At 38.9% G+C, this 27,695-nt stretch overlaps 1 protein-coding gene across 1 annotated transcript in view; it reads left to right on the top strand.

Annotated features, from left to right (window-relative positions):
- Window positions 1–555: 555 nt before the first annotated feature.
- MTMR10 (myotubularin related protein 10) overlaps window positions 556–27,695 on the top strand; it is a 38,061-nt gene continuing 10,921 nt past the window's right edge. Inside the window, exons 1-7 of the mRNA XM_068696022.1 lie at window positions 556–836; window positions 1,796–1,856; window positions 13,705–13,841; window positions 15,363–15,435; window positions 17,914–18,056; window positions 24,740–24,830; window positions 27,320–27,497. Coding sequence (XP_068552123.1) covers window positions 777–836; window positions 1,796–1,856; window positions 13,705–13,841; window positions 15,363–15,435; window positions 17,914–18,056; window positions 24,740–24,830; window positions 27,320–27,497 — 743 coding nt within the window. The 5' untranslated portion in view covers window positions 556–776. The remainder of the gene's footprint in view (window positions 837–1,795; window positions 1,857–13,704; window positions 13,842–15,362; window positions 15,436–17,913; window positions 18,057–24,739; window positions 24,831–27,319; window positions 27,498–27,695) is intronic.

Raw genomic sequence — 27,695 nt, forward strand, 5'->3', positions numbered from 1 at the left:
CTCTTTCAGTTTTTACCAGAGTTAGTGATTTACGAACAGGAGGGGTTTGGCTGCCCCTCGGCGCGGCTCAGCCCCAGGTGCTGCTTTTGGGACACCTCAGCAGCACCTCAGGCTGCGCGCTGTGTGCCCCCCGCACCTTTTGGCCCGCTCTGCGGTGAAATTTCCTCGCTTTATAGGCAGACAAAACACAACGGATGAATTCCAGCAGTTTAATGAGCGAAGGGCTGGACGTGCCCTTGAAAACGCGTCACGTAGAAGCTGCACTTTGTGATCTGTGTCGCACAAAGCAAGCGGCAGCGCCGTGCTTGAACAACCCATGAGCCGAAAGCTGCTTCCAGCGGCTGCTGCTGAGGCGATGGATGGAGAGAGCTGGGGGCCGCCCCCCGCCCGCAGCCCCCTCCCTTCCCCTTCCCTCAGCGGCCGCTTGGCCCCTGCGCGCCGCCGTACGAGGGCCGCGGCGGCCATGTCGGGCGGGGCCGCGGCCCGCCCCGGCCCGCCCCAGCCCGCCGGGGCCGCAGGGAGCCGCCGGGCCGGGAGGCGGCGCCGCGGGGCGGGGGGAGCGGGGGGGGGGGGAGCCGCGGGGCTCCGTGAGGGCTCCGTGAGGGCTCGATGCGGGCTCGGGGCAGCCGCCGGGCGCTGGCTCCTCCCTCGGGGCAGGGGGCGCGCGGGGCCGCCCACGCCGCGTGAGTGACGGGGAGCGCCCGGCCCGGCCGGCTGCGGGGCGCCGGGCCTGAGCTGACGGCCCCCGGCGCCCGCTCCCGGCGGCAGCAGCGGCCATGTTCTCCCTGCGGCCGCCGAAGCCCACCTTCAGGTCCTACCTCCTGCCGCTGCCGCAGGTAACGGCGCCGGCCCTCGGCTCCCCCGCGGCTCCGACACCTGCGCCTCGGCTGCCGGCACCGGGCGGCCTCAGCGGGGCCTGCGGCCGGGGGGCGGCGGGGGGCGGGGGGCGGCGGCTCCCTCCTCGCCTCAGGAGGGAGCCGGGCTCGTCGCGCAGGGCGGCGGGGGGCGATGGTTGTGTGGTAGGGTTTTTATTTGTCGGGTTTGGAATTGAAAAGCGAGCAGGTGTGTGTGTGTGTGTCTGTCTGTGTGTGTGTCTGTCTGTGTGTGTGTCTGTCTGTGTGTGTGTGTGTCTGTGTGTGTGTGTGTCTGTGTGTGTGTGTGTCTGTGTGTGTGTGTGTCTGTGTGTGTGTGTGTCTGTGTGTGTGTGTGTCTGTGTGTGTGTGTGTGTGTGTGTGTCTGTCTGTGTGTGTGTGTGTCTGTGTGTGTGTGTGTCTGTGTGTGTGTCTGTCTGTGTGTGTGTGTGTCTGTGTGTGTGTGTGTGTGTGTGTCTGTGTGTGTGTGTGTGTGTGTGTGTGTCTGTCTGTGTGTGTGTGTGCCTGTGTGTGTTCTGCGTCTTTCGTCTTAGGAGACTTTTCCTGTGCTTGGGAAGTTGGTGGCGGTCAGTGCCTCAGGGCTTTGTGCCAGCCTGCTGCTGTGCCCGCGGACAGCTCGCAGAACTCAGGCCGTTACCAAGCGCCAAGCCCGATTGTTTTTCATTCATCCAGCGGCTTGTTATATCCTAGATTACACAACCAGTCAAATATTGGCAATTAAAATATTATACCTTTCTTCTGGTAGAAAACTAAACATCCTCAGCCACCTTTACAGCAGGCTGTTGCTATGATTAGATCCTGCCTCGTTATAATCAGCTTGTTAAAAGAACGACTTTCTCCTGTGCCCCAGTAGATCAGACTTGTGTCTGACTGTAGGATCGTGTCTTTTTAAGCAAATTCCTTTTTTTCTCTCCTTCCCCCAGTCTGAAGACCATCTAACTGCAGAACCCAGGATTAAAAAACTGGAACCAATACTTCTGCCAGGTAGGTGTAAACCAGAAATTTGACGGATAACTCAACAAATACATATTTAAGGCTTGTGTTTATTTTAGTAGGATTGGTAACATGTAAATTGTTTTCCCTGCTTTCCTGTGTTTATTGATTTCAGTATATTTTGATCCTAGTGTGCTCCTCCAGAGAGTGAAACTTCTAACCAAGTAGGAAAATCTAGTGACATGCTAGCCTGCAGAGAGCTGTTCTGACCTGTTTACCTAAACCTGAAATGCTAAATAAATACATACGCAGTTTTGCCTGTTTGATGGTTTACTATGTGTAGAATAATGTTTTTATTCTGTTGTGAGTATTTGAAATGGAACTACAGCAAATTTTGCAGATTCTGTGGTATTTTTAGGAAGACCCCATTAGTAATTACGTCTTTCTCAGGTAGCCAGACCTTTAGAGTGTGTTGAACTCACTACCATAGCATGTGTTGTGGTCTTTATTTTAAAGGGAAGCATGTGGAACTTCTACCAAGCAGGTATGATTGACTCATGTATTAGAAGATTTCTAATGCTGTCTGTTTTCACGTGCTCTTATTGAATAGGTAGCTGTGAGGTTATTTTGGAACCTGTCTGTAAACCTGTGCAGACTACTCTTCTTAATGTGTGGATGAGAAAAGCAACGTTTTTCTTACTGTTCATAATTACATAGGTATACAGTTCTAAGCTGTTGGTGACTTCCTTTTCACATTTAAAATCAGGCATTATCTTTGGTAAATGATGTTTTGATCAGTGAGCATTTCCAAAAGCGTTTTTTTTTTTAGCTACTAAAGGAACAGTCTACTGTTTTCAAGATTACTTTAATTGCAAACTGTACATCACAGCCATAAATTTGTCAAGCTCTAGAGCTTGCTGTTTTTAAGGGTAATTTTTAAGTTTAAAACAGAACTTCATAATGTTTTTTTTTTTTCTTAGCATTTAGAGGGTATATATTACCGAGTATAAACTTACGCAGTAATATAGGAAGCTTTCGGTATTGTGTTGTCAAGGTTGATAAAGCCTGCTAACTTTCAAAGTGATCAATAGAATAAAAAAGTTACTCTTCAGAATTATTTCTCTTGCTTCTTCACATGGAACTGTTGTTGATTCAGGCATGCTAATAAATATATGGTATGGTGCAGTGAGGTACCTTAAGAGGCTGGAATCCTGTGGAAGAGATTCAACTGAAAGATTAAATACCAGCTGACTGAACCTCTTTCATGAAGGAAAAGTGTACAGATTTTGCATGGGGTGTGAATACTCCGAGATGCATTGCTAAGAGCGCTCAGTATTTGACATATTTTTACGCTTGCTAAACTTCTGCTTAACAGTTGGAATCTTACTGGTTATGTTGCAGTTGTGAGTCAAAGACCTTGGATGAATTACAAGGAAGTGACTGCATGTTCTTCTCTGAGACATTCCACAGTAAACGCAAGGCAGTACAAGATTGCTCTTCTCAAAATGTGACACATCTTGCATTTACTGTGGGGCATGTGCATGAGCAGATACAGAAAATAACCCACGTGCAGCAACGTTTTGCTGCGTGGTTAATTCTTTCTTTGTGAAACTCCAAAGTGCACTTGAAAAGGTGCTGACTGGCTTTGTTTTTCCTCAGCTGGCTTATATTTATCCCAGGTTTGCATCTTTTATCATTTCCCTTGTTTCTGCTGTTTCTGAAATCAACATGTGATGGCTTTGGGGACATTTGTAGTAAGTTGTTCTCAGTAATATAGAAAGTGATTGAAAGAATGGGACTCAGAGCACAGAATTAAAACTGCTATTAAACTTTCTGTCTCCAAATTATTCTGTAATAAAATTCACTGCTGTGTACAGCTACAGAACAGTTGTGACAAAATCTTTTTGTGAGCATCAATCTGTATGAGGGTGGGGTGAAGTTTAGAAGTGACTTATTTTAAATGACTTAAATGAAACTCTTCCTGTTTAAGGTTAAGCCTAAGTGCCTTTTTTTTTTTTTTTTTTTGTCATCAGCTAGTGCAGTAGAAAACTGCATAAACAAGTACACATTGTACTGTTGGGTAGACGAGCTTTTGGATTTGTCATAACCTAAGTTTCTGGCCAAATTCCAACTCATTTAATTACATTAAAGCTGACTTGTACTCCCCTGCAAATGCAATTTGAGTATGGTATTCCTAACATCCTGACCTTAATAGTAGTGTGGAGTTGCTTTTGCTTTTGGAAACCGAGTCAAACCTGAGCAGCTGAATATTGATTATTATCTTTTAATTGGTGGATTTTTTAAGAAGTTATTCTGGAACTAAAATATATTAGCACAGACAGTTAATTACTTCAGCAATAATCAAAAACTGCAAATAGCTACATTAAGTATGAAATTCCTAACATGTAATCATATTGAGGGAGTAGTTTACTAAAAACTGAATTCTAAAGTAGGACACCAGTTAAGTACCTTGCTGCCTAACTTGTGTTTTTATGCTGTGGAGGTTAGGAAAGGGAGTTCCAGGCATGGAAATAATATGAGTCAGGTTATAAAATTATGAGGTTTTTATTAAAAAACATAAAAACAAAACAACATAAAAGTCCTTGGAATCTACATTGGCATAAACTTTGATCTTACAGAGATTCTTTTCAAAGTTTCCCCTGGGTGTCCAGACGAATAGAGATGCATCTCTTCAGCTTTTGGAATAAAAGCCTCTAATTTCCATGGAACTGTGTACCTTGACCAAGGTGTGGCTTTAAGAAGAGCAACAGACATCATTTAAAGCAAGTAAAAAAAAAAAACAAAAACAAAACTGGTTGTTAGTGGCAACAATGATACTGCTATAGTGAAAAGCAAATACCTTTTTATAGAATTTGGAATAATTTCCTTCAAAAAATGTGGTAAAGTTTTAAGATGGAATTAGAGAAATGTTTTCTTTTTTCTGTAATTCCATTTTCTTAGTCTATACTCCTGATCAAGTATTTTTGCTGATTTAGTTGCAGAGTTGGCCTGTGCAATGGTTTCACTTTTTTGTTTGTTTGTATAGCTTGGTTTATAAGCATATCCAAGAGGAAAACAGAAGAATGGCGAGTAGTCTGCTAGACAGTCTATTGAAGCAGCTTGTCTGGCTAGTAAGTAATTAGCTTGTGTAATAAGTAATTAGCTAGTAAGTAATTAGCATTGTGAGAATGAAGTTAAAGTTGTGCTTCGTTTAACATTACCGATACTAAACTAAATCATGAAGGTGTGCTTTGCTCTGGTAATAAATTGTAGCACGTTTTTCGCATCAATGTCTAGCATTTTTTGAGATATCAACCAAAGCTTTCAAAGAAAATTGTACAACATAGCTGGAATATAATGCAGTGTATGCTTCTAGGATCTTATTGGAAAAACAGAGCACAGAGAGGAGCTGTACATGAATGGATGGATGGATGAAGAACTAGTTCAGTGTCTGTATTGTGAGCAGTGCTCTTCTGGGGTGTGGGCATGATCAGGCAGAAAGGTCCTGCCAGTTGGCTCACACCAGCTCTTCTGCAGGGGATCGTGTAACTTCTGGGACATCTGGTGAAGCGTGAGGAAAGGATCGTTCCACCTGAATCTTAGTACTTGCTTGCGCTGATTATTTTAGTGTTGCTCTGTGTACTAATCTGCTAATTGGTTAACTTAAAAATTTTACAGATAGCAAATGTTACAAACTGTCTAGAAATAGTTGAGCCGCTTTTATTTTTAAAAGTTTATACAGTAAAACCATAGCAGTGAACTGAGTTGGAATGGTATTTTATCATTAAGACCTGCTCACATTAAGGGAACGTTGGTGGCAAACTGCTGTTGCAAAACAGTTATTTGTAGTCTTCTTGTATCTGCACCACGTTTCGGGGCTGCATACTAGAAGGCAACTGCAGAGCTGTTTGTGAGCAGGTCCCAGTACTGCTGGGCTGGGTGGGATGCTGCATGCAGCACGGTGGCCGGGAAGGGGAGAGCAAGGCCAGCAGAGCTCCCAGCTGCCTGTTCTGTCCTCTCTGCTTCCCTCAATGCATGGGCCGGGGACTTTCATTTCAGACTAACATAATGGGGAGCTCCAAGCAAGGTGTTGCAGAGCATCATAGCGGTGGTGCTTTCATATTTAATTCCTCTGGCTGGATGTTTCTTGCAGGAATCGATCCGATTGCTTCCTTACAGCCATGTAAACTTCTGCCACCCACAGCTTCCTCTGGTTAGGAGTTTGGCAATTTAATTACGTGCTGTTACAAACTACCTTTGTTGGTTTGTTCTCAACCTACCACCATCTGGTTTCTTTGGATACGTCCTAGTTCTTCCCTCACACAGCAAACATCAAACTCTACTCCTCTAATCCATGTGACTCGTGATTTTCAGACTTACGGCACACATCTGGTGTTTCACTTTCTATAGCACAGCCTTCTTAGTTGGTACTAACAAGGAAGCTTTGCTTATCTCTCATCATCCTTCTGATCACCTCTGAACAGAGGTGCTGTCTTGATGAGTTGTAACTGCATGTTGTGTTCAAGATTTTCACTAATGGATATATTTTTTTTGTTTGTTTAATAATGTCAATTGAGTTGGCTCTACCACCTGCTTTTTGGTTTTGGATTTATTTTTTATTTTTTATACATGTGCCCTTTGATAGGCAACTGTAGAAGTTTAACTGTGGGAACTTTTAAGACAGTATCAATAAGTATCTGATTCTCTCTTGAGATAGCTTCCAGATCTTTCTCTCTCCTTTTTTTTTTTTTTTTTCTTTGCAAATCTTTAGAGTGTTGACTCGTGTTCCACAGCAGCTGCAATACATCTTGTGATAGGAGGCGGAAAGTACACTTTGGTGAGACACCATTGCACGTAGTACCCCAGATATGTCCTGTCTGCTTTGAACCCCTGCGCCTCTTTCTTGGCATTTTCATTTGGTTTCTGATATCCCAGCTCTGGAGAAGAGAGGTCAGGGTGTTGGAGTGTGAGCCCCAGCCCTGTGACAGCGGGGTAAAAAGCGGAGACTGAGTTAGTGAGCTGAATGTGTAACCCTAGAGACTTGTCAGGTCTGCTTTTCTTGTATACTAGGTGTAACCTCTTTGGTTTAGCACCTCAAATTGGAAACTTGGGTTGTTTAATTGCTTGGTACAAGTAATAATGTTGTTACTGTCAGTGCCCTTTCCATGTGTAATTGTGGAATGAGTTGTTGATATTCAGGTATTGCGTTCTTCGTCTGTTGGTGGTGAATAATGAGGGCCTATCAGTGCTGGTAACTACATTGAGCTTGTGTGAAGTCAGGTACTGCTCATTTCCAAAGCATACTTGACTGTTGATTCTCATTTCCAGCATAGTGGTTTGCTAACTGAGGCTCTCTTACTCATTGTGCAGCTGATTAAGACATATTGCAGGGCTAGAGTCTTTTTCCTGCTTCAAATTTTTTATTTGAAATTTAAATGTTAATGTAAAAGTTTTCTGTTTTTTTATTATTAAAGTTGGTGTGTGGTATTAGTTGAGTGAATACCTTTTTAATTTCACCGTGTTTGAGGAATCAGTGCCATATGTGAGCGTGAAATTATTTTCAACACTTCAGAACAGCTAAATTAGAGAAACGAGAATGACTGGTTGAAAAATAATACATTCCCATAACACTTTTCTGATGTAGGGTTTTTTAGTTTATACTAAGCAGTTTGCCAAAAGTTTTATTTAATTAAATTCTAGATTTTAAAACTGAAACAGCAGCTTTCTGCAAACTCATCTTTCATACTGTAAGAAGTTTAGAAAAGAACCAGGCATTTTAGTTATATTTAGAATAATTGAGGCATCACTTACTGTAAGTATATAGTAAGTGCTCTTTACTATTATAGCTCTTTTGTTTGCTCGTTTGACTCTGTGAATCTTCAGGCATGCTTTGGGCTCAGTTAACTGCTTGTTTTGTTTTTCCTTTATTTATTTATTTATTTATTTTTAAGGCATGGCATCATACAAGTACTACCAAAGCAGTCTGAATGCAAGATCTAAGTTCCAGATACTGTCTTAAAAGTGGATTTTACTGGGTGGAGTCAGTTCTGCTTTCTTTGTTATGAATACATAACATGTATTTGTTATGGTTTCTGAGTAGTAATATGTTTTAAGTATTTGTGCAAAAGTTACTTCCCATTTGCAGCAGCTTAGCTGTAGTGCAATACAAAAAACATTCCTTAAAAGTGGAAGTCCAAATGCACTTTACAATTAAATATTTTAATGTTTCACCATGTACATTTTGCAGATAAGTTCCATTAATGCCACATGTCATAAAGACCAGAAGGGGAATAAAATGTTAGTGAAGATTTTGAGTTGACAGCTAACCAAACTGCATTTTTTTTTGGTCTCGTGGCAATTGCATTCACTTCCAGTGAAGTAAATTTCAGCAAACTAATTTCTAAAGAATGTGTATTTCTGTATTGACTTACTCAGGGTTGCCTTAAAATTAAGTATTTTACAAGTTCAGAACAGCATCTGTAACTTGTGTTGATGACATAGTTATAAAAGCCTGAGAAGCAGTCATCTCAGATTGTTCCTGATTATACTGTTTAAACTAAGTTAGGATTTGGGAATTTGTTGTTCATGTAGCCAGACTGAAAAGAACCAAAACACTTTCTACTCGCTGGCTTCTGTCCTGCTCATGTTATGGAACTGAGACCAAATCTTTTTTTTTTTTTTTTTTTTTTTGGTGATAGGATTGTTTTAATTCAGCCTAAAAATCCATATGGATGCCAAGAAGAACAGTTCATTCTTTCATTTTCATCATTACAGATGTGTTCTTCTATTAACGACTTTGTGCTGACACTTGTGTTTAGGTAACTGTAGCACAAGCCAGATCAGACCTAATTCAGTTCATATCAGGACTGACAAGAAAAAAAAGAGTGGGGGGGGAATACGTCAGAATAATTTTTCAACCGAGTCATTTCTCTTACATGCATAACAAAGACTTTCTCAAATGGTAGTGCTGTACAAGGGCTGAGATGAGAATGAACATGAACTGTTTGCGTTTTGGTAGTAATACAGATTTATGCTGGATTGAAACAATTCTTAAAGTGATCAAGAATTGGAATCTGCTGTAATAGTTTGCTTTGGATCTGGTTGCTGATAAGAGCCTGCCTTGTAATGGATGGACGTTCTCACCACATGAACTTTTGGTTGGCTGCTTTATGTTCTTGCATCCTTTGCTTTCCATTGGAAGATTTTGTGGAGCATCCCATGCGAGTTCAGAAAAGCAGTGTGTTTTCAGAGCCCTCCTATGTTCAGTTTCTTTTTTTTTTTTTCCAAGATTAACAGCTGTTATCTATTATTGGACAAATGCCCATTTAAATCTTGTAATTACAGACAGTAAATGAATAGTTCTTCTTTGAAGACTTTGACCAAAAAGTCTGGTTTTGCTATGTTTTTCCTTGGTATTTCTGAAATGTAACTAAGCTAGTTATGATGTTTCTTTTTGTTAGCATACTAGAAGAACTGTGTAATCTTACGTGATACTTTAATAACATTTTTTCTAATCACATTGACAAAGCAAGCTCTTTTGGTGCTGTGCATTTAAAACAGACCAAACAGTGGTGAGCATAGATTTTGGACAGAAATGCAAGGTTTTCCTGTTCAAAAGTAATGCACATGGAATATGTCCAAACTGGGTTTTATTCCCCATTAATCACAGTATTGAGCTGTCCTTTTTTTGTTACTTTGTTTTGCATTCTGCAGATGTACAGAAACTTAAGCATAGATTATTTTTTAAATAATTGTGAATATACTGGAAAAGCTGGGGGGGAAGATGGGTGATATCTATTGTATTGTGCAGCTCTTTGGCCTTTATAATACCTGCATCCCTAAATACTTTGTAAGAGCTCATGAAAATTAGAAAAGATTTCTTTTTTCATGAGCTCACAGCTACTTTTTCTTGAGCACACGGAACAGAAGATCCCTTGTACAAATGGATTAGTGACATTTACATCTAAATGCCTAGAGCATGCTAATAAACCTGTACAATTTCTGTACAATTTTTGTAACCTAACCGCAAGAAAAACTGTGGCTAAATGAGTGAAGATGCTGTGGGTTTTGCCTACTTGTTAAACAGTTTTTGAAAACTCACTCAGCAGCAACTTGTAAAAGCTAATTGTTCATTAACCATTGTGGAACAGTTTTAGACTTGCATCTTTCTAAATACAAGTGAATTCATTAATGCATGTTTTTAATTGTTCAATGACGACTTGAGATAACTTTTTTATTGAGAACATTATAGTGTCTCCCTTGCACAAGCAAGCTGTATTGCTGTTTTCTTAATTGGGTGCAATCACTTGCAACATTAGTGGACGAGGATGCTAGACCAGGCTCACTTCTAGCCAGACTTCAATGTGGAGGAACAACAAAGTGCAGAACGTGCACAACAGCCGCCACGCACGTTGATGAGTGATTCTGCTGCCGATCACTTAATTCAGCTTTTTTAGTTTTGCCTCTGCTGCCTCCTGTTCCTGTGCATGCTTGCTGCACTTTCTGAATTGCATGTGGGTTGTCACGTGTTACATATTGTAGAGGATTAGGTACGTAACATGGCACAGATTCTCTGAGCATCTAAATATGGGCAAGTCAATTACGTGTGCTTTTGGGATGTTTAGCAGGATTTGTCTGAAATGTAGCAGTTTCTGAAGCTGTGTTTTCCATGGAAGGTGTGTATTGGGTAAATCCTTTAGTCTCCCCTGTTATTTTTGTGATTCATGTGTTCGGTGTAGAAATATTTTTATAATCACGACTAGGCTTTATATTTAAGGGTGGCAACCTGTAATTTTTCTTCTGGTTTCCTGTCAGAGTTTAAACAAACTGCTCTTGTCTCCTGAGATCATTCTTTGACTGTTCAAGTCACATGGAAGTGTTGACTGCTGTTCCGTGTCTGGAACAGCTTGTGACTGTTTACTGGAAAAAGCAGCAGCTACATTGTAAAAATGTGCAGTGTAATCTCTCTGAATAGCTCTGTTGTTGACACTTGTATAGAAAAATCACCTACTGAACTACAACTGCAGTAAGGTTTCATTGTATAAAACCGGCTTGGTACTACTTCTGTTTAGCAACTTTACTGAAGTTGTGTTAAGTTTGGAAGGCTTACACCTTTTTCTGTTTCTCTCTGTAGACATCCAATGAGGGATGAAGGTCAGGTCAACATAAAATTCCACACCTGCTATTTACAAATTCAGTCTGAGGCTTTTGAAAACTGCACCTCCTTTGCATTTGTATGGCAAACTTTCTCATGCTTCAATTGCAAATATGTTTAAACCCTTCAGCTGAAATCTCTGTGCATACTCTCTGTCTTGCCTCTCTTCAAAACTGACAGCTCTGTTAGGGATGTAAAATTCTGCAAAGCAGAAGATCCAAGTGAGGCCAAAAAGTCTATAATGTATTTGTGTTGGAAGAAATGCAAATAAATAAAGTTGCACTAAGACAGGATTAGTATTAGCACGTTGTAGTGTAGCTACACAATTATGAGGAACAGAGGAAAGAAATAAAAAGGACTGGCTTTACGAAAGAGAACAACGCGCCACGCGTATTTTAAACTGTAGTTGATCCAAATGGAATGATTTTGCATGAGAACAGTAACGGGTCTCTTATTTCCCTACTGTTTTATAGCATCAGAGATGCAAAGTACATAAATAGTTCGGTAATAGTAATTTGCTTTTAGCAAGAGTGCGTGGTAGTAAAAAAATATTCCACTTCTTAACAGATAAGGGGATGTTATATGGAAAACACCTGTCTCTGACACTTCCATTTTATGGTATATATGTCTCTCTGTGTCTTTTTATTAGAAATGCAATGATGTACCAGTGTACTTGAGAGAGGCAAGACTATAAACTTCTTAGGTTTGGAAGAACTGCCTTGTGGAGGGAGGACGTTTGGCAGGCAGAATGTGACTGAGAACTCAACATTGAATAGTTGAAGATTAACACCAACTGTGAGAAGGAATTGCTTAAATACACTGTTTGTGCTTTTGCAGTTATTGAGGCAAGTAGTTTATTAGGAAAAACACTGGACATCAAGAGGCTTCAGGCCAGACTACGCTAAAAGTATTGAAATATTTTCATTTCAATGTTTAACAGGAGTAGGCCCTGTCCTTTTCATGTACCCTATTAATGAGACATTGTTTTCAATTGCTGTGCACTTGGCTGAACTTTAACTATTTGTACTGAAGCTGCTGGAATCTGTGTTTTTTTTTTTCTTTTTCCTAAAATTCAAAGGCTTATTTAACCATAGTTTAGTAATGTTTGAGAAAAACAGTTTTAAGCTCCAGCATGTCTGCTTATCCCTGTAGCACCTTCCCAACTCTTCCCACTTCTGTTATAGTTATATGTACCGAATAACCATCGGTCAGTGGAAGTCATCCCCTTACACCTGCTAGCTCTGAAAGGACCCCGCAGCCCTCCAGAACACTCACCGTAATTCTGCCAGCTCAAGGCCACAGTTAATCCAATCGATTTTTGTGTTTGTTTATGACAGCTGAACTAAGAGGAGGGACTCTGCTGCTGGTTTTGGTGACTTGCAGGCTAATGCCCAATCATGTTAGGGGCAAGCGAGCTAACGCAGCAGCTTGGCTAAGTAGCTTAGGGTGAGGAGCATGCACAGAGACCAGAACTCGAGAGTAGCAAAATGTGCATTTCCAGAGTCAGGTGCTCCAGTGTTTGGAATGCTAAGGAGAGGTCTCTGAATATATGGTTCCTTGGGGGCAATAACCTCCTCTGTATCAGTAGAGCAATGGTAGATGAATTTAAAGCTATATACGTGCTTGTTGGGGGTACAGATAACTGAGTACTGCCGTTAGTTGCTCAAAGAACAGACCATTTTCTTGCAAAGTATAGGACATAGAGATGACATTTTGGAGACTAGGTATGGCCTGCAAATTAGTCTTTAGCAAACTTTAGTCCTTAGTCTTTGTTTAAGAAACAAACAAAAAAGCCAACAGCTAAAATAAAATAACACTTTTCTTGAACACACTTCCACTACCACACTATTTACAGCAGACAGCAGCAGAAGGAAGTGGTTTATGTGATGACAGAAGTGATAGCCCTATATAGGAGTAAATTAAACGACTGTTTTCTTCATGGAGAATGAAATTACCATTTAGCTTCCAGAAACCTCTGTTGTGAGACTAAAAAGCAGCCCTAAATACAGGGATTTACCTTTTTATTTCCTTTGGTTTTTATTTAGATAGTCCTTATTTACATCTGCCTGTATGCTTTTTTATTTCATAGTTTATCTCAGATAACTTAATGGCTTTTTAATTATCTGGCCCTTCTGTTTTGCAAACTGATGTGGTTGGCTTGGCCTCCTTCATCAGATGGTCACAGTAGAAGCTGTGTAGGAACTTGTGAAATTCTGCAAGGAGTGTGTAATGTGTTTGTCTTCCAGTTTTGCTTTTCTGGAATCACCTGAACATCGTTTTAGAAATGCAAAGCTAATTGTACACTAATCTTCTGAATTCACAAAGTTCATAATGGTCTCTAAAAGCACTTAACTACAGCTAGCTAATTTCAGTTTTTAAATTAAATGCTGTCTGGAGTACATTAACATATGCCTTTGGTTTGAACTACACTGTCCTTTAAACAATGAATTTTTAATAGTGAACTGCAGATTTTAATCTCTGGGTATAGAGAAGGAGTTGTTCTCTATTGAGAATGCCTATTTTGGAAAGGTAGCTGTTTTTGTTTCTTTTTTTAATGTGTGTGTTTTTTTTATCGTTTTCTTCCCCTCTCTGGAATGGTGTTAATAAAACACAGGCATTACCTGGAAGCTGCATATAAACTGAAATGGGATAAAGAGGGGGTTGTTGGTACCACAGACTTAAAATTGGTGTAGCTTTGAGATTTATATAGGCTATTCTTTTCCCCCTCCCCTTTTTCTGTTTTAGGTGAAATTGTGGTAAATGAAGTCAATTTTGTGAGAAAATGCATTGCAACAGATACGAGTCAATACGACCTGTGGGGCAAATTGGTTTGCACTAACTTCAAGATTTCCTTTATTACAGATGACCCAATGCCACTACAGGTTTGTTACTGCTCACATTACTACATTGTGACAACAGATGATAGAATGTTTGTATTCTCATTAAATCCTTCTTATCTCAAACTGATATAGCTCTGACGCCTTCTAAAACAAAGAAAGCTGAATGATGAGGTTAAACGGTCTTGTTCTCAATGTGTTGTTATTCTATCCCTTCACTGAGAATATGAGAACAGAGTTTGGGGTGGAAGTACAGCCAGCTCCAGTTACCTCTGATTATGCAGGCTTTATTGGGAAGTTCATGGGAAAAGGCGAAGCAGGAATTATATAAAAACGTGCTCCTCCTTAAGGAGGAGAATTGCAAGTGTTCCTTTTCTTACACAAGTGTCAAATCAGCAAAGCCTTTAATGTGTCCAAGTTTTCTCTGGCATTACTGACAGAGGACAAAGTAACTGTGAAATGAGCTTTCATCATAGATGAGGTGACAACAAAAGGGAAGAAAGAAATCAAGCCTTTGTCAAAGCAGAACATCTGAAATTAAAAGCCTTAATCAGTTTTCTTTGAACAGCACAGCCCATGGTACTATTTGGAAATCAGAATTGTGAGCTTTTTTATTTTCACTAGTGCAGTTGTTTCTGCCTTCATTTTGGGCTTTTCAAAGAAATACTCTATTACATAGGCAAGCTCTGAAAGTAGATAGATACTTTTTCAATATCAGTTAATATGCTTGACAAAAGCTACTTCAAAAAATGAAATCTTCATGACAAGAACTATTCTTTGTCATGAAGGAGTTGTCAAAACTTATTTATCAAATTTGGCTAAATATCTCTGCCTTTGTTCTAATAAGCCAAAGTAGAAGATCTCGAAAGCTTGTTCCTCTGAAAGCAATGTGTCAACGGCTATTGATTTAAGTGCATGTTAAGTACATGTAGGGTTGTTATTGTTCAGTTGTATTTTCCTTCTCTAATCTTTACTGACTGGAATTGAGATTGTTACTGATTTTGTTTTATCTGAAAGTGGTAAGTGACCACCTGCAGCATACTATAATCAAGATGGATTCAGAGCACTCAGTTGTCTGGACAGAAGAGTCTGTACTAGCATTGAGGAATAATTCTTCATATTTAATCTGTTTAATTCTGTTTGATAGTATGAAAAGAAAGCCTTGGGTTTGTCCTCATGAAAGTCAAGTTCATATTTTTTTCTTTCTTATGATTACAGAAATGGAGTTAATAGTAGATGACTACGGTAATAGTTTATATTTACATATATAAATTTACACTTCAGCTCGTTGAATATCTACCAGCAATTTTTTAGGCTAGTAAATTCAATGCAAAAGTGAAACTTTTTTTTTTTGCATATTCCACAGGGGTTTGCAGACTTCTGGTGTGCTTTCACCAACACAAGAAAGCATGGTTTCAGTACATCTAATTGCCTGTGAATAGGGAAGGGTGGTACATGTCAGAAAAGTCTAGGCATGCCTGATTTTTATCATTGTTTCTTCAAAGATGTGCTGTGTATTATCTGGTTGAGAACTGCAATTAATAGCTATGAGTTCATGTGTTTCAGAAATTCCATTATAAAAACCTCCTTCTTGGTGAACATGATGTCCCACTAACATGCATTGAGCAGATTGTCACAGGTATGTCAAAAACAGTTAATCAGGATGACAGACTTTAAACTTATTCATTTAAAGCTATTAACTGCTTGTTAGGTTGTGCAGAATTGTTGACACTCAGGGGGGTCTTTAGCTGGGTCTTTGTATTGGTTTTAAATGTAATTGCAGTACTGAATCAGCAGGGGTTCCAGGATAGACACCTGTTAGAGCAATATACATTTTGTTAGCAACCTTTCTGTCTTCCAAACATCTAAATCTCTTCCATTTAAATACACTGGACTGCAAAAAATGCATCACTTACACAATTTACACATAGCTGGGATATCCCACAACACAGATAGATGTTTGGGTTTTTGATTTTGTCTAACCCTTAGGCAGGTTAGTAGCCAATGGTCCTCCAAACCTACAGATGGTAATGCACCATTAACCTGAAGAAGTAACTAAGCATAATTTGAAGAACCTGTTTTTGATTTGTTACATACTCTAGGCTAACTAGTTTGCTAAAGATAATGTTCTTTGTCTTTTAGCTAAAGAATTTCATTTAGATAATGCATTTTCAAATCTTGATTACAGTAAGAGCTGTTAAATACTTGGCTTTCTAATTGCACTTAATTTACACTTAATGTAAATCATTACTTACCTATAAGTTTTCAGTACCTAAAGTCATCCAGTAATCTGTTTCCACTCTGGAAGTTGGTTTTAATTGCAGTGAAAAGATTAATATATGTCTGAGGAAGAACACTAAGAAGAAATGTGGTCTGTTTGTTCTTTTTTTTTTTTTTTTTTTTTTTAAGAAGAGATGCTATTGACCTGTTACATGGTCTTGCCCTGGCCCACATTTATTGTCCTTTTTCAAAATTACCAGGTAGCTGTGACAAAACAGTGCAAATCTGTAGATGACAGTTTTGTGTGGAGAGAGATTTATAAACATGGTGTTGCAATCTTCTCATTTAACATCTCATACAAACTCCCATATAATAAATTCCCCTAAGTAAGGGGGAAAAGCTAATCAGCTTTGAATGATTGTTCTATTAATTCCGTCTTCTCTCATGTGCCATGTGTTGTTCTTGAATGGGAGGGCTTCAGAGGTAACACTCAAGATTCAGAATAAAAGCCAATGGATTCTAGGTTATTCTTTACTGCATGTTTCCCTAGATTAAACATTCAAATAGCCTGAATGTTTGCAGTTTCATGGGAAGAATGTTAGAAGTTATCTAGGACCCCTTTCTGTTTAGCTTTTCTGTTAAAGTTTGAAGTTCTGTAGAGCAAGATGGCAGTATTTCCTGCCACATACCTGAGGAAATTAGTCTTTGTTCTATTATTCTATTGTTCTTCTGCAGTCTTACACTAATTTTAGTGAAGCATAAGCTTTTACTGACAAGAACTGAGAGAGTTTTCACCAAAACTGCAGAGGAGGTTGTTTGATGGTTGACACATTCAAGGTGAATAGCTGAAGGTGTATTGATTTTATATAAACAAACAAACATGCACACGGGCCAGATAGGAGCTGTTTCTTTCAGTTGTGCTCCTTGCCCTTTGAGTCTGTGGTCCAGATCTTAACCCAGCAGTTTAGAAAGTGCAAGATCCAGCTGAAAGCATAAGGAGCATGAAAGGTGCTAGAGGTGTTTCTGAAAAGAACTGTTAGTCCATCTGAAATGCCTGAAGAAACTGCAGTATAGAAAAAGTAAGCTATAGATAACACTGTTTAGTATTTATAGTGGTTGTTGGCTCCTTGTCTAGCCATAAACTCTCCACCCTTTTCCCAGGAGATGAAAGAGCTTAATGCATAAATGTTTAATTTCCATCCTGTCCTAAAACGTTTGTCTTCTGTTTCATGGAAGTACTTTAGCTTAACCCAGAAGATGCCATAGCTGGCTGGTTGCAGGTAATTCATCATTCAGCAGCTATGTGCCCCAATTTTCCCCTTTACCACACACAAAATCTCTGTGGCTTTTCTGGTGTTTAGTTTTATAAAATTTAATTTTCTCCATTTGAAAAGGAGTTGCACAGGCCAAGAGACACAGCCTGTCTATGCAGGCCTAGGCCACCTGGCAATCTACTATACTTACATTATTGGGTTTTAAGTAAGAAATGCAGCTAGTCTTAACTTGAATGCTTATTTATACATCCAAGTGACAAAACAAACCAAAAAACCGAGCATTTCTGCCAGTTACTGTACATCAGAAGGGCATTGCAGCATATATGATGATCTGTCTGGGAGCACAAATTACTCTTTGAAATACTGAATGTTAATTACTTGTTTATGAAGTTGTCATTGATGCATATAAATAATCCAGACGTATGGGAAACAGTAATTCAGCCACTTGTTTGAAAGGAGACTGATGAACAGGAGGACCTATACAAGCTCTTACTGAAACTGAATAGTTGAATCATACGATTAAATGAGAAACTGCTGATAGCAACACCACCATATCTGTGTTTGAGCCAGTCTTGTGTTGTATACTTACAAAGTACAGTCCAATAACTGTCTTTTCTTTACAGTGAATGACACCAAGAGGAAACAGAAGGTTCTTGGTCCCAACCAAAAACTTAAATTTAATCCAACTGAATTAATCATTTATTGCAAAGACTTCCGTATTGTCAGATTTCGTTTCGATGAAGCAGGTCCTGAAAGTGCAAAAAAGGTATTATATCTTTTTATGAAGTCTTTCCTTGTAGTCATTACATGTAGCAACAGGTATGCTAATAATATTTTGTGTTTTAATAGTGGTGTAGGGGATGGATTTGAAAATTAATTGCATTATATTGCAGCAGAGTATCTAGATTTTAGAGTGAAAATTAGTAGATTTTTAAAAAAATCTAAGATGACATGTAAGATAAACCTACATTTCTTGTAATATGTTATACTTTTTAAAATTACTAACAAGATTTTTTTTAAATACTGGAATCAAAATACTGTGCAACAGCTGTATAACAGTGTTTATATTTCAATATGGAAATTGTTTGATATTTTGACACGTTTTCAGCAAGCAGTAACCTTAGTTTAGCCATAGGTAAAGTGTACTATCTTATGTATACTTCTGATAGACATTGCACAGCAAGTTCTTTGATAACCTTTTGAAATGACCAGTTTGTCTACATAAAAATGTGCTTTCTCCATGTAGTCTTAGAGTTGCATGCCTTTTGAGGAGTTACGTCTTTCTGTACACTACTAGAAATTTCATTCCTTCCCCAATTTTAACACTTGTTGCCATAAGTTCCAACAAAGTCTTACAATGTTGTTTAACCTGGTAAAATTCCAGTAAATTTCTGCTGATCAGAGGTGGTTAGGCTACATAAAACTAGCTTGCCAGCCTCCTGGCTCTGTTGTTTGAGTTACATGTCCTCTGACCTCCATGGCACCACACTGTGGCCAAGCACGACACAGCAGTCTTTTTGCAAGGAGTGACCCAATTTGCTTACAGAGGTTGAGTTCCCCTCTCAGTAGGATCAAATTTGAGCTTAACCATGTAAATCCTAAGCACCATCTGCCCAGACGTAAGTCTGTTTGCAGTTATCAACTGCGTGATGCCCAATTTATCACTTCTTCGCCTTCTGCTCTCTTACAGAGATCCAGAAGCAGAAACCCAGTTATGAAGCCCACTGTTCTTTCCTTGTTATTTTCTGCATTCCTTCCTTCCTGCCTGCTGGCTTTGTTTGTAACCTTTCAAGTTTGGCAATCTTTCAGCTGTCAATTCCCCTTTTACAGCTTCTCTGAAGTCACCCTGGAGCAGTCTATCTGCAATATCTTTATAGCAACTGTTTCTAATTGGTTGTCAGAGCTAAGAAGAGTGATTAGCCTGTAGGAGGGAGGAAGAGAGTGCAAACTCAGCATCTCATTAACAGTTCTTGTGCTGCACTTCCTCATGCAAGAGAAAAAATTGAAACCTTTTTATAAAGATGCTTGCTTTATGCATTCATAATTACATGGGCTAATGTGATAACTGATAGGAAGAAGAGTTCCAGAGATCCAGAAGGTTCTGAATCTGCAGAGTTATAAGATGACAGTGGTCGTGACCAAAAGCATAATTCCCCTTTACGAATATCAGAAGGTGGTCACAAGGAATAGAAGAAGACTTGTATAACTTTTAATATCAGTTGTATGGCTAATGCCACAGTTTTGATGTGTCCAGTAGGTTACTGCATCTTTGTTTGGGTGTATGGGAAGCATGCTGTTACTGAGGGGAGATAGTTACCGTAAACTAGTGTTTCTGTAACAACATTATTCTGTTAACATTAAAATACAGTTACCTAAAGCCGTGAGGTCCTTGGATTGGTTTCTCTGTCAGGGTTTTGCTTGTATTATTTTGGTGAACACAAGTAGAATGGTCTTATGTAGCATATTTATTGGAATTGGTTTGTTCTTTCTGGCATAAAAAGGGATTTCTAGCACCACACTCTTGAAAGATTATCTCATTCTGTTCCTGACCTTCAAGTAGTATATATTAGCAAGGTTAAATAAAATAAATAAAAAGATCATACTCATTTTGGAGCTAGGTATGAAAATCTCCTGAGTGGAAGAAAAAGGAACTGGATAGAATTATGCTTAAACATTATATAAAGATTTTTCTAGGGTGTTCATTGTTGAGAAACTGCAGAGCTCAACTTTTCTGTTGTAATCAAAGAGTTGTGCAGGCTGTAATTTAACTATAATAATGTCCGAAGTAGTTCTGACTCTCAAGGTTTTCAAATAAGAGTCTTCTTCACTTATTAGCTTTAAAATGAAGGGAAAGTGAAGTTAGCAGTTAATATTACAATCTGTGTTCAGTAAAGCAAGAGACCCGCACGTTAGTCCTTTATAAATCAGAAATAGCTTCCTTAGTCAAACCTTGCATAAATACTGTCAGGTGTACAAATCAGAACAGGGAGATTTCTCTCTACCTAGATGTAATCCTGGTAATACAAGGGAGTATCGTTCTATAAATGAAACACACTTGGGTCAAAGTGAAATATCTACCTGCTACAATATACACTTCAACCTATGGGAGTATTTGTGCATCTAACTTAATTGGTATGAGAGGCTAGCAAGTGTTCTGTTTAGAGCCATAGGTAAAAAAATAAAAAGGAAAAAACAGAACATTATAATTTTTTAAATGAGCTTTAACTATGTGGAAGAATCACAAGGAGAACAAAGATATTAACTTCACATGATCAAGTAATTTCTTTTGAGCACAGTTGCTTGAATGTAATGGAAATACTCATCAGCATTCATTTACATAAGTTTGTGTTGGCAAAGAGAACATAATCGGTTTCTAAGGAAGTAGCTGGGTTTGCAGAACAGGGCAAAAGGGGGAATAACCCCTGCTAATTAGGCTGCTTTACTAGAACAGAGAGTATTCCTGTTTTGGTAGTAAGTGAAACTATGAATCCAAGTTTAAAAGCAGTCAGACTTCAGATGTTGACTATCTATTGTATTTGATTACATAAATATATACATGATATCTGGGTAATATCAGTAGAATGTTCACTTTTTTTGCCACGTTAAAGCAGAAATGAAGTGGAAAAACACATCAGATTTTGAGGTGAATTAATTTATTTGAGTGTAAGCTATGAAGATGCTTAAAAATCAGTTCTATTAGAAACATACCTTCAACATTAGCTGCAAACTATACATGCTAAAAAACACTCTCCCAACATTAATCAGTCAAGTAAATATTTCCTCTCTTGTTTTTAATGGATATTTGGGAAACAGGAGTTAAGGAATAATAATGGGGATGGAAACTCACATTCCTCATCGTTTAGCAGTTGGATTCCATTTTGTCTCAAAAATAAAGCTGTAGAGCCTCCAAAGGAAGGAAAGCCAGATGGGTGTGGGAGGAAGTGGAGGATGGGGAAGCACGGGTAAGCAAGTTGGGGAAGTCTTAAGTTAGACAATATGAAAAAAGAAGCATTTCACCTTCCTTAAAGGAAAAGGAATTACTTTTGTTCCAAAAAGCACAACAAACGGGTCAAACTGAAAAATCCTGCTGACTTCTAGCCACTGTAATACTTGATGTTAAACTAAGAAATTAAAATGTATGAATAGATGAAGCTTTAGATCTTAGGACTGTTAAGTGATGGAAAGTGTGCTGCCTTAGTAGGCAAATGAGTCTTGGCAGTGTACCAGAATGGCACACACCCTATAATCTCCTGTTTCCTAAATATATCTCCATTTTTGCAGTCCCTTTCTCTTCTAGAACTCCCTCAACTCTTTTCCTTCAGAGAACTTTTTAAAATGAGTATGAGATCTGTTTCAGAAACACATGCTTAATCAAAACACAAGGAAAATTATCTCAAATCTTGTTTCCCGTGCAATCAATTCTAGTCTTCTAACATGTCATAACACTTGGGATGGAGTGGAACATGTTTTTCCTAATGGTTACAAGGAATAAGATAAAACTGAGAGTTTTGAACAAATGATCCTGACCCTTTCTAATGTGTTCTTTATTATTCCACAAAACTTCTATATTACCTTGTTCTGATTGTTTGTATTGATCTCAGAATGTAATATCTCAATACTTTCTCATGCAATCCCAGTGTCTTATATTTTTATGGCCTTTGGAGAGGGATAAAGAAAGCTTTTTTATTTTTCACAAGTAAGCTCATCTGATGGTATTTAAAAAGCCTCTAATAATAATTCTCCTAGCTAGTAGCTAGCAAAATGTTCATGATGGCTAGGGCTGAAAGTCCTGTTATCTGAAAGCTTATTCTTCCAAGAAGACTTGCTGCTACCTGGGAAGATTAAAAATTCTGTCCACGGGACTTGATCTGGTCCTGGTTGCATAAATTCAGAACGGGAATTGCAGTAGTGGGGAAGATTAGTGTGCTTCCAGCAAGTTCATAAGGCAGTCTGTTGCAGGGAAGATGAAATGCAGGGCTCAGCTAATGTAGCACATCTTACATATGAGTGCTCACAATGTTTTTTTCCAAAGAGCGCTAGCAATATTTTGAAGTTCTTGCCCTTGGTAAAATTCCTGTTGAAAAAGAGAAGAGCTTGCCCTGCAAGTATCATCTGTGTTTTGCAGAAAGGCATTGTGCAGGGAACACTGACATAGGGAAATGGCCTTTGTACTATGAAATAGTTAAACCCATTTTCTTTACTGTTTTTTGTAAATGAACTTTCCAACAAGCAGCCTATTCTCTTGTTGCCTGAGCCTAAATATCTTCAGCTTTACACGATTGTAAATTGGCAAAAATACCAAACATTTTTCAGTTTGATATGAGAACATTTCCTGTAAAACATGTTTGCTTTCCTATTTAAAAGCTTCTGCTTATGGTGATAATCTGCTGAGATCTGTGGAATTTGCTTGTCTTTTGATACTTGCTGACAATAAAACTACTATATGAATGTAGTGAGGAATAAAAGGAAAATCTGTATGTCTTTAATGTTTTTTAGTATATATTACCAGAATTTTTCCAAAGTGTAAAATACACACAGCAGTATAAGTAGTAATTTTCTTTTTTTAATAATAGAAATTGGGGTCCTGAACCTGTACTGTAATCTTCAGGTGGACTGCTTCACCCGTGTGGCACTGGTACTTTGAGCTGTATCTGTTCTGGGGAACACCCAGAAAACTTCTCAGCATCTGGGTTCAAGAGCACTGCCATGGTCTCATGTTGTGAACCAGATCCTAATGCATACCATTTCCCAAACAATTTACCCCTCTTAACATGCCACACATGCACATTCTCAAATAAATGAAAGCTATTTTAGATGCTGCCTTTAAAAATAGTTTTACTGTATTTGCATTGTACTGTTTGGCAGCACAATGGCATCCTTTAATGTCTTGCAGTTCATCCTCAAGCCTTGAGACTCGATTAGCATAGCAAAAAGCTTTCATCCTTCATGCCCATAAATGAAGATCGGGAGTAGCTCTATTAACATCAATTACTCTAATGAAAAGTTAATGAGAAAAATGGAAGTCAAAATGTGTATGTATGCAGATCTGCATTTTGCTTCACTGCCACTGACAGACAAAAGCAGTCTGTTAGAAAATGACAAGTATTATGGAATAGCTGTTGTCCTATTACAGTTCTTGAGCTCTTCAAACCTCAAGATGTGTTAAAATTTGCTTGGCTTTTAGTTATTTCATGATAGTTACTACCAGTTTTTACCAAATTGTGGAAATCAGCTTATAAATGTTCATTTGAAAAGTCATGCTCATCCATTTCCCTGCAATACTTTTACTGTTTCTTTCTTAGGAGTACCCTGTCTTCTATAGTGTATTGCAGTTCCATGGTAGCACTGAAAGAAAAGTCAAAGCAACTGTTCTTCTAAGAGTTGATGGGAATTTGTTGTCAGGAACTTTGTGAAAAAATGTTTTAAGCTCGAGTTAGTCTGTAGTCACTGGTTTTATAAATAGCAGGAAATGTCCCCCTCAAAAGTCAGAGTACATAAATATTCAGTGAAGGTTTCATAATGCTACATACGTGGTACATACAAGCTAGTAAAAATGCAGTGGCTTTCTCCATGCAGGACTTGGCATGAATGCACTTTTTGAGTTTTTCCTGTGCCTAAGAGTTTCCTAAGACTATTGCAAAGGATGTGAAGTTTAGACGAGACTCTTCCTTATGCCCCGGCTTAATCTCTGCTGTTCTGAGGATGCATCTTTTATTTGAAATCTCTGCTAAAATTCTCTTCCCAGGGCAGGGCTTGTGACTCAGCCTAGTCGAACCTGATGACTGCATCAGATTGCCAGAGATGGTGCTGGAACTTGCTAAACCCACAGGCGTCTAGAAGTGATGGGTGGATTTCTTTTGTGAATGAAAGTGATTCATCTGAGACTGAACCTACATGGGCTAGGCCAAAATTCATTGAAACTGACATCTTGCTGATGTTTCAGTTGGCTATTTCAGTTCTCAAGATCAGCTGGGGAGGGGGAAAGGAGTGATTGCTGGCATGTTTAATTAGTGGTAGAGCCCCTGCACATGACAAGTGGGCTTACTGTAAAAAAACAAGTTCTATTGAAAATGGAGATGGAGAATCTCCTGCCTCTCACTCAGCTGATAAACTACAAGTGACTAACACCAAGAAAATACCTCCCACTACTTGCAAGTAGACTTGCAAGTAGCTTAGGGAAGAAGCTCTTCTTAATTGCCAGACAATTTGCTTTTTGCTTACATTCATTAATGCCTTTCACAATTTGGGAACACAACTTAATGAGATGTAGAACTGACATAGGTCCTGGAAGTCTTCAACATGCAACCTCTGTTTTTCCCTTCAAATCAAGTATGGAAATTGAATGTTAGAAACTGGTTTTAGCTTTTGCTCTGCAAAGTTAATACTGCCATAATCATGAGCAATAAATGTTATGTATATAAATAATACTAATAAACATTTATTTCCTAGGTGTGCCTCGCAATAGCTCATTATTCTCAGCCAACAGATCTTCAGCTTCTCTTTGCATTTGAGTATGTTGGAGAAATATATCATAATCCAGGTAAGTATGAAAATACCTTATTTTCTTCTGTTTCACAATCTGTAAGCTTAGTAAGTCATCTATCCAGAAACAATAGCAAAAAGCTTTTTAGGCTTTCTCTGGGGGCAAGTAAATTGGCTTGTCATGCAGCCAACCTCTTACTTTTGGACTTAAGTGAGTTGTTGTGATACACTTTAAAGACCAAAATCAAAAGCAGTGTCTGTACTCTGAAACAAAACTGCCAATGTCAGCATGAGTGCTCATATTTCTCCATTCACACTTCGATCCTCCTATCGGTGTATTAGTCTGTAGCAGTACTCTAGGTGCATAGCTGATGTCCCATCAGGCAGGCTTGTTTACCTGCCCTTCTTTTGGGAATAAGTTTCTCTTCTGGTGGTATTGCAGGAGGATTTGTGCAGCTTGGGACTCCATACCTCCTTTCCTAGAGGCTTACTAGGCAGTTCTTCCCACTCAAAACCTCCACCACCCCTGCTGAGTTGGAGCACACCCTCTCTGCTCAAGGCCAATCTCCAACTGAACCCTGTCAGTTAGGTAAGCCTGAAAAAGATGCCTTTGGAACTTGATTTCTAGTGTAATGCTGTGCGGTCACTGCTTAGTGTTCCCCAGCCAATACACAGCTGAAAACCATCAGTTTTAGCATTCCAAGCCTCCAAATAGCAGAAGTACCATTGATGTAGATCTGTGGTACAGAAATATTTACTCAGGAGCTGGCATTAGAAATCATTGTTACCAAATTTGAATGTTGTGGAATTATGAGCTCAGACATTCAAATTTGTACAGAAATGCACATTTCTCATGCAGATGCCTACATGACTGCCTTATGCATGCACAAGGATAATGGTGCATGTGATTATGTTGCATACATAATTATATACATATAATATCTTACCTGCTAAGTCTTGGGTGGTAATTAAGGTCCATGTATGTTAGCGTTACAAAGTACTAAGGAGGAAGGCAATTTGCAGATAAAATGGCCATAAAGTGGTAAAGTAGCATGCGAACAAAATGTTGGTCTGTCACAAAGTTGCCTTAAAATGTCCTTAAAATGCTATTTGATATATGGAAAAAATCTAGGGGACGAATTATGCAAGGTGGGTAAAAAATGTTGTTCTCTGGAGCTGCTGGTCAGAATGGCAAAAGCTGGTTGTTCTGCTACACTGTAGTTGCTGGAGGAAAGAGCTTGAAATACTTTGGTGGTTGTTACTGTTTTTAATTTAAGTTTCCACGTGATAAAGTGAACCATGGTGTTTGTTGCACGGATCTCTGGCTTTGCCCTTACAATTCCAGCACTGTGTTTTATAACTCACTATTCCTGATAGCCCTGATAAAGTAGAAGTTGAAATACTGTCATTGTGCTTCTTGGGGAGTGTAATCAGCCTGCATTGCTCTGGTGTGTATGGACAGTGTTTTTTCCCAGGATATGTTTGATAATTATATATCCTGCTATTAAACAGTAAAATTCTAACGTTATCTTCTAGTACTGGTATTTCTCTGGATACTAGGTACTTCAGTCTGAGTTCAGTATAGCTTTCTTCTGAAAAATACCGAAAGTAGTCTGAGTTCTGAATTGGTAGATATTAGAAAGTAGAAAATACACAGTCACTGAGATGACAGCAGAGCCCTAACCCTCTGTTCTGCTCTGTCTGGACAGAGTTTACATCTATACTTCCATCTTTACAACTCTTCCTAAAGATAGGAACTTTCCTGCTGGAGATTTCTGGGTTGAGCCCCACTTGATTTCACCTTCATCTTTAGATTTACTCCAAGTATCAAGAAACAAAATGCAATGTCCTTTGACACAGCTGACTGCCTCCTTGGCACCTAAAGCATGATCAACAAAGGGGATCTTCTGTATTACTAAGAGAGCTTGTAATTGATTTCCTTGGTCCCTAGCCACAAAATGGTAGTTAATATATAAATATATTAATATATAAATATATATAATAAATAAATATATTAACTACCTGGATATAAATATACATGTGTATGCACACACACACACACATATATAGCAGATGTATTAGGAAATATACCTTATCAAACAGTCTTTGTCATCAAGTTGTTTTCCTTTCTGTTGATAGAGCAGTAATTTATAAGGAAAAGCTGTTGAAATTATGTACCATTTGTTTTACTTAGAAAATAGTTAATTAAAGGGTAGCATATAAAGGCTAGATGTTTTTAAAACCCTGGTAAGGGGCATGTTGAAGAGAGAAGTCCCGTGACTGGACATAACACTTGTTCCTGAGCATTAGCATGTCCTGCTTTTTACAAAGCAGCACAACATACCAGCTTTACGTTGTTTCTCTGTTGGAATTGCAGAAGAAAAGTACATTTGCATCTTCATGTATTGCCGAGCTGTCATTAAACCACAGATCTGTTTTAATACAAAAATAGGCAGTGTCAGTCCTGATGCTAATGGTTTGCTCTTATAATTAGGAATATTTTTCTTTATTTTTTTTAACGTGCATTGATGAATTTTCTTTTCCTAGCAAAGAAGGTGAACGGAATAGACCCAGGAGGTGGTGGTGGTGGCAGCATCGGCAGTGCCACTGGTCAGCAGACACCTTTGTTTGAAACTTACTCTGATTGGGATAGAGAAATCAAAAGGACAGGTGCATCAGAGTGGAGAGTTTGTTCAGTCAACGAAGGTTATATGATATCTACTTGGTAAGTTTCTGCTATAATGCAAGTAAGCATAGAAGAAAACAAGACAATTTAACTGTCTTTTCCTGTCTCTTCTAACAAAGTCTCCATACTATCTGACTGTACACTTTAACTCCTAAATGTGCCACTGTCTGGAGAGGCCCCTGGTTGGAAGATCTTGCAAGTGTTGTCTCTAGAAGAAATGTCGTGTTTTGTGAATAT

This window comes from Anas acuta, chromosome 12, assembly GCF_963932015.1.
Source record: "Anas acuta chromosome 12, bAnaAcu1.1, whole genome shotgun sequence".
NCBI lineage: Eukaryota > Metazoa > Chordata > Aves > Anseriformes > Anatidae > Anas > Anas acuta.